Source organism: Austrofundulus limnaeus, unplaced genomic scaffold (genome assembly GCF_001266775.1).
Source record: "Austrofundulus limnaeus strain Quisiro unplaced genomic scaffold, Austrofundulus_limnaeus-1.0 Scaffold172, whole genome shotgun sequence".
In the NCBI taxonomy this organism is placed as follows: domain Eukaryota; kingdom Metazoa; phylum Chordata; class Actinopteri; order Cyprinodontiformes; family Rivulidae; genus Austrofundulus; species Austrofundulus limnaeus.
Window position 1 is genome coordinate 641,395 of NW_013952574.1, and position 7,942 is coordinate 649,336.

A 7,942-nucleotide genomic window follows, 5' to 3' on the forward strand; every position below is an offset into this window, starting at 1 on the left:
GTTTTGTTTTGTTTTGTTTTGTTTTTTTTTTTTTTTTTTTTTTTTTGTTTTTAGTGTATATGAAAATGAAATCAGGGAAAATCTTTGGAACAAAGATCAAAATGATTAACAAGACTGAAAAGAGAGCATGAAAGTCTTAATTAAATCACAAATGCCATGTTGAAGAGGGTTTATAGGAGGGTTTAAAGCAGGCTTCAATGAGAGGAAAGGCTTCTCTTCACTAATGCTGTTATTATCTGAGGCATCTAAGCATCATCATCAAGTTGACATGAATCAAAGGTTTTCTGTCACGAGCACACCACTACTGCAAAGAAGCAGGTCTTTGCCCAACAAATCCCACTATTATGCCGGATCTCAAGTTTTTGACCCTAACTGCAGCAAAAATGCCTGTATCATTGTCTTACACAGTTTAGTGCATTTCTGATGGTTAAGGCTGATTACAGATGAAGGTTTCCAAGTAGGGGCTGCTTGAGTTTTTTGCTCTTAGATAAGCAACACCCAGTCCTAGGTGCAGCTATTGTAACATGACTATAGCGTGAGCAGTTTTCAAGACACATCATTCGTTCTTTCATTTGTTAGTTCATCCATTCCAAAAATTTACTTTTATTCATTCAAAATGTTTGTTTTTTCGCTATGTAAACTGTTATAAACATTTAATGATTTTATAACAGTACATGAATATCTTTAAATTAAACGTTAGACAAACATGGACATTTTTAGTAATCCTTGGCACATTTATTGTTCACCTCAGAGACAATAACAAGGTCTAATCAAGGTATTTGCACCCTCACTTCTTCTGTGATTGTATCAGAAACAGGTCAGTACTACAGTCCCATATTTATTTTAACTTTATTGATCATTCTAAATGTACGTCTGGCTCAGTCTTTTTTTTTTTACTATTTGACCTGATAGTGGCACTGAATAAGACATTGTTTCACAAAATGGAAAAAATAGATGTCTTCCGCCTTTAATTGGATTTCTCATTTAAAAGTCAATTTTATGTCACATTGAACTATAGAAGGGCTCTGAGGCAATCAATTAAATTTGTTCCAGTTCTTAAGCTCTTAATTTGGATGGATAGAAAAGAGCAGTGAAAACTATCAAATGCTAAGAAAAAAAGATCAGATTAATGTCAAGAGAGGAGGAGGGGATGCATGATGTCAAAACTACAAGGAAATAAAGAATTGAGCTCCGAACCACATACCAAAGCTTTTAGAAATGCTCCCCAAATTAAGCAGTAATTCCTAATCAGGCACATGTTGGTGTAGCTGGACTCGTGTCTTTTGCTTTGATTAGAACTAAAAATAACTATTTTGAACCCTTGACATGATTCAAACATGTTGCTTGGGTGATGGAAAACCTGTGTGAAACCTGAAATCTGATCTTTTTCTCTCCATCCAGATACATTTGCCAGTAAGGTGGCTGCTATCCAGGACCAGTACGCAGATGCATCCATTGGTAATGTGACAGGCTCCAATGCTGTCAATGTTTTCCTGGGCATCGGGGTGAGTGCAGCTCAATCAGTTATTAGTTGTTTGGTCAACAGCAAATTTAACTGACTGTTGCTCAACAGGTGGCGTGGTCCATTGCTGCCATCTACCACAACAGCAAGGGGGAGGACTTTAAAGTGGATCCAGGCACTCTGGCTTTCTCCGTCACTCTCTTCACCATATTTGCCTTTATCGCCGTCGGCACTCTGATGTACCGGCGGCGACCAGAGATTGGCGGAGAGCTTGGCGGGCCCCGGACTGCGAAGGTCCTGACCACCATGATGTTCGTCAGCCTGTGGCTCCTCTACATTCTCTTTTCGTCACTGGAGGCCTATTGCCACATCCAAGGCTTTTAAGATGATAGGAAATGACAAAGGGAAGGATGGGAAAGGACAACGACAAGATGGAAGAAACCGGGGAAAAGTGAATTAAGGAAAGGTTTTGGATAAGGCTGTTTTGCTTATCTATTCCTCCTTCCCCTTTGTGCAATACATTGAATGGCAAATGAATGGATGGATTTGGATGTACAGATGAGGGACTTTTAGATGCATTAAAGCATCTAAAAACAAAATGGAAGGAAGCACAGATGCATGGAACGATAAACACGAGAATCATAGCAGCTAGATAAGTTACTCAGAAGAAAATGAGGGCAAAAAGGGATTAAAGTAATTTTTGTCTCATACCACAAATGCAGGCTCATCAAGTTGTCAATTCAAGTTTTAACGGCATATCTCTAGAATTGTAAACACATACATGCTAATAAACATATTTTTTTCTGTTTTTTTTTTTTTTTACCTGGATGCAGCTCAAAAAACTGGAGGTGTGCTTAAACAAGGGCAATCACTTCTTCAGTTGGAGCCGCCCGTCTTTGGTGTCCAGATACAAAAATATTGTTATCTACATGCATGACCAGACAACACTCGAAACACAATCAGAATGGTTCATTGTCACATCTGTTTACTGACAACAAACTGAGTTTGCTGGCGTGTGACGATGTGTTTGTGCTTGTGTGCCGTGGAAGGATGGTGAAATACTGTGAAAAAAAGCCTCTCGTTTTTTTTTTTTTGCTGCGTGAGACTAAATGCTTTCAAATTTGAAGTCTTCTCTGACTCTCATTGTCTCAGCTTGTAGAATTTGCTGAGTAGGACTCTGGGATGGGAACGTTCAGTGTGGTAAAATTGTTCATCGTTGCCGAGGTCAGAGGTGTAAATACTTGAAGCTGAACGTGCATTGAAGCTTCACTGATTTTTCTTCTGAATGTCTTAGTTCTGCCCTGCGCTCCTGAACGGGCACTTGTTTTGTTGCTTTAAATTGTAGATATAAATGATTTAATAACCTATTTAAATGAAGAAGGGGTTAATGTGCTTATACCTTTAAAAAGGCCATGTCTGTGAAGACAGGCAGGCCACTCTACCGTTTAAAACTGTTAGAGAAATTATAACCATTACATTGAAAACTAAGTTGATCTTGCATACTTTTTGTGCTGATTTTCCACTAAGATTACTACAATCATTTTTTGAATCATATCACTAATACACACTTTAAAAGATGTATAAACATTTCATAGCAGTTTCTGCTAAACCCGACTGGCATTCTGTTAATTGTCTGTTTTACTCGGGCACTGCTTGGTTGAACAATTTCAGGCAACGTTCAGGTGTCACTTCTACCCAAAACTCTTAAGGGCTTCACAACAAACCACAACAATTTTTAGACCCCAACCATTAAATTACAATTGCTAGCATATCAGAAGTTCAAATAATGCTAAACCTCATATAGCAATTTCTGTTTATGGAACTTCAACGTCAAAAGAAAAACTAACATAAGACTACACAAAAAAAAAGATTTGCTCTTAAAATTACAAAAAAAAAAAAAAACAAGTTGTCAAAACTAATAAGTATTGATAAACTGCCCACTGTGGGACCAAGTTATTCAGTTAGACCGTATTCCTGGTGGGTTCATTTTCCAATGACTACAAATTGCATAAAACTCCAAAAAGTAAAATCTATTTTGTTCTTTCCTTTCCACCTCTGTTCGTAAATAATTTTTAAATTTTCTTTTCTTCAAGCTCATATTTTGTTTAGAACTACATTCTCTGATTTACTCTTTCGTGTCAAACTTTCAAAACAATTTTCACTTCATACCAACCTCCAACATAAAAGCCATCAAAAAGAGGAAAAGCTGATAAAGTATTTGCAGTTTGTGCTGAAGTCAGCCTCTAATACAAGTCAGGGTGAATTCTCCTACTACAAAAAAACTCTATAAGGACATCTTTTATTGGACATCTTTCATATAAACCCTTTGTTTGACAAGCTTGAAGAAAATGGAGTAAAACCAAAGGTTAGGAAGATAGTTCTGTTCCAAACTCTTAAATCATGTGCATTTACCCAACCTCTGATAAACTGAGTCTTGTGCCAAAACATGAGTTTAACACATGAACCACACTCATAAAGTTCGTTGTTCAAACCAAGCAGTGTTATCAAAAATATTTTAAAGATGATTTTAGTGTAGTTCAACTATCATACTTGGATAAGAAAAACGATCAGAGGTCCTGTCAGGTTTGCACTGATATAATTATGCCTTACTGGCATCCAAGTATAAGCTTTGGGAGTTTGTTTAAACACTTTCTTAATAACTTGATTGTCAATAACTGTGACACTATTGCCATCTATCCTGGGTGGAGTGTATTAAACGATTCCATCAGGCTTTATGTTACAAAGAAGAAATGTTCTTGTTCCAAAACGCTTCAAGGTAATTCAATATCAGTTTGCTTTTAGCTGAAATTTGAGCCAGTTTCACCACTCAGCGATTTTAGGGTGGGGGAGGGGCCCGACGGCAGTGGTCTCCATCTAAAAATGACTGGGAATCACTGAAAATACAATTGGAGATTGTGAAAACATTTTTTAATATAGTACCTATCAAGCCTTGTTGAAACTGTAGGTACAAAATGTTTTAATGAGAAGTCAAACAAAACTTTATTGAAACATCACATTGGCATCAAACGAAGCAAAGCAAAAAAATAAAAATAAAAACAGATTAAATCTTCAGTTTTGACTGTGAGAAGTCCAGACTTGAGACTGTTATTTTATTCATTCAGCTACAACTACAAAGAACTCAGCGTACGCAAACTTGTACTATAGCACTATTGTATGCAACTGAATTGGCTTGTATTTCCCTTATCATGTATTGTTTTCTATTTAATGTATAATTAGTATTTTAAATGTCATCTGTAAAATAACTTGTCTGGACTAGATGTGTAACATTGTAAACTTTGCAGTGGTCTAGTTACAAACACCTTGCAGTGCTGGTGAGAGTAAACCTAAACAGAGGCCTCTTATGGACAATTTTGGGAAATCCAAAGTGCTATGAAGATTGATGTTTATTTTAACTGCTTTAAGTTTTATAAAATTATTGACCATAGGTGTGGATAATGACACAAGAATGCACATTTCAGAAGATGATGCTACATGGATCAATCCAGTATAATGACTGCTTTTGCAAACAATTGTTTATATTACAAAGAAAATAATCTTTTGACAGTGAAACTCTAATCTTTTATTATTGCATTTGACAAACTCTAATTATATGACTTTTTATAAAAGAACTGTTTTCATATGATTTATTTCGATTGTGTCAATTTCCCCATTTTGCCAAAAAAGAAATATATCAGAAAATAATAGCAATCCTATATTTAAGCAGGTTTTCTCTTTTTGTTTTGTTTTTCTCTCTTAAAATGCCACCATTTTCATTGACAATCTAATCAAAACAAAAGCCTTGCTGATTGAATCTAACCCAAATGTTTAATTTTAATTTGTCTTTTCACTGACGTGGAGTTGAGGGTTTATACACTGTAAAAAGTTATGTTAGTAAAAAAAAAATTAAAGAAACGACATCCATTTGGACAAACTTTAATGGAGCATAATTTGTCTAGACTTTTGCAAATTTCCGTTGAGTTTACCTTTAAACTTGTCTGCTACTTGAGTTGTTACGATAAGCTTTATAGGCAGGTTCAGAATTTCGCAGTAATGTAATTGTTTGCATCAAGTCAATTTAGAAGCAAACTTTTTTCGTCGGTTAGCAACACACCGCTGATACGAAGCTAACGGCAGATTATCGACATCTGTTGACAGGATTTTAACCAAGAATGGAAGCAACAGCTAATAAAAGTTAGCTGCAACCAGCATGTTTTGCTTGCTTTACCAACTATGATTGTCAATGCAAAACAGGATCTTTTTTTTTTTTTTTTTTGTAATGCATCTTAACCCTGCTAAGAATAACATTTTAATTTAGCTTCTGGTCTTGGTTTGGACTTCTGCATGCAGAAAAGTCACCACTGCAATATGTAGAAACACTCAAAGTAATGAAGGAATGGGCGAGAGCCTTTGTTAATCAGTGGTGGAGGTTTTAAAATGAAGTGAGCAAGGTTTGACGGGAAGCAAAAGCATTGCACTGGTTCTTGTTGCTTATGTGAAGCGGCCGTGATGATTCACTCAGAGTTTGTTTTTTGATGTAGACAACATTTTTTTTTGTTTTGTTCGACTACAGTAATAATGTTCCTGTAAAAAGAAAAAAATTATAATAATCCAGTGGTGTTGAATCCCGTTGTGAATCATTAACAATGTTACTTCTAATGTAAAAGTTGATGAAAATGTCTTTGTTGCATCGTTCGCGCTTTAACTGACTCCGTCGGACAGACTGGGACATAAATGCAAAATGAGATTGTCGAATGAGGAAATGGAAGGACGCATATCCCTGCTGAGCAAAATGTACTGCTGGCAACGAAAAAAGAAGGGGGGGCATTACCAGAGCTGTTCTCTACCTTTAACTACCATTTTAACAATATAATGTTAAGAAGAAGATTGAAGATAAAGGAATACAAGGACGCATAGTAGAGAATAAAAATAATGATGATAATAATAATAATAAATGAAGTTACAGCCATACATAGATTTCTGGGTCAGTGAGCTAAAATGGACTCCTCCTGCCCAGCATGTGTATTGTTACGGTGTCTTATCTGTCCCTGTGTCTTCTTCCCTTTCTTTCAACTATTTTTTTCTCAATCTCCTCTGCTGCCAAATTAACTAAAACAGGCAGTAATACTTCTGTTCTGTATTTGTCACCCCCCCAAAAAAACCAATTCTACCTTCTGTCTCCCAATGCCATGTTTTCCATAATTTGGAATGTCAATGTGCTACTTGTTGACACTGTGCATGAATGATATCATGTCTGTATATAGTGTTAGAGAATTGTATCCCATTCCCATGGTCTTTGACAGAAAAAGGTTTGAATGTTGTACAGAATAATATGTTTTTTAGTTTATCTTATATTCTATTTAGTTACATTTGGTGTGTAGAGCTTAACATTGGGTTTTTAATTCAAACGAAGCTGCAAAGCCTTTTTGTTCTGATGTAAATGCACATTACTTTCTGTGTTAAAAAGGCAATATCTGCTGTTATTGAATGAGAGAGATATTAAAGGAGTTATGTATCTTAAATAAATCTATATGGGATCTGCATGGGTTATTTATATAAAAATAAAAGAGAAGAAAAGGGGTAAAAAAGAGTGCTTGCTACTTTTATTACTTTGGCTGTATTCTCTGAGGATAAGGAATACTGTGTGTATATCTAAAGGTTATTTTGTCTTTAAAGGAAATATTATGTATATAATGTACAGTGTTATCAGTGAGATGGACTATATGGCCGTCACACTAACCATAGAGATTAATCCTACATATTTATTTAGAAGGAAAACACTCACTACACTCAAGAATGACATATATTGCCTTTTTGGAGAAGTTTCAAACTTGTCTATTTCTGCCTTGTCTTTCTTCTCCTTTTTTCCACTTCTTCAATCTTAATTCTTCCTTCTCATTTTTTCTGCTTTCTCCTTTTTTCCCCTTTTGGAGAGATGCTTTAAATGGGTGAGTGATTTCAATTTATTTTGAGTAGCCTATGGTTGCTTTCAGCGCTGAGTCAGCAGTATCTTTGTGCCGACTGGTGTCCACCCGTAATACCTTTTGTTTGTCAGTATCTGTAGTTGCGCACAATAAATTTGTCCTCATCAGTCTTTCTGTCTCAAAGAATCGTTTGCATATTTTTAAGTTACCATCTGCCAGTTTCTTAACGGTTTGTCATTTTTTTTCTTGGTTTCTAAATCCCTCTTTTTATATATATAAATTTTAATCTAACCCTTCCTCTCCGCCAAAGCATCTTTTTTTTCCTTTTCAGCTATCTTTCTTTTAATCTTCCTCTTTTGTTCTTCTTTTAGCTCTCACAGGGTGGATTTTAGTCATTTGCTGTGTCTTTTTTTTAATGGAACAATAACACAATGCTTATGTTTGTAACAAAGTTTTACTTCACTTTTGTTGGTATGTTTTTTTTTTTCTTTTCTTTGCTTTGATTTTTTTTTTTTTTTTTTTTTTTTTTTTTTTTTTTTTTTTTTTTTTTTTTTTTTTT

The 7,942-nt window shown here is 35.3% G+C and overlaps 1 protein-coding gene across 3 annotated transcripts in view; it reads left to right on the forward strand.

Moving 5' to 3' along the window:
- Window positions 1-7,794, forward strand: part of LOC106523970 (sodium/calcium exchanger 1) — a 154,553-nt gene extending 146,759 nt beyond the window's left edge. For all 3 annotated transcript variants that reach the window (XM_014017562.1, XM_014017561.1, XM_014017563.1), the window contains exons 10-11: window positions 1,402-1,505; window positions 1,574-7,794. In XM_014017562.1, the coding sequence (XP_013873016.1) occupies window positions 1,402-1,505; window positions 1,574-1,846 (377 nt within the window). In that variant the 3' untranslated portion in view covers window positions 1,847-7,794. The remainder of the gene's footprint in view (window positions 1-1,401; window positions 1,506-1,573) is intronic.
- Window positions 7,795-7,942: the final 148 nt, after the last annotated feature.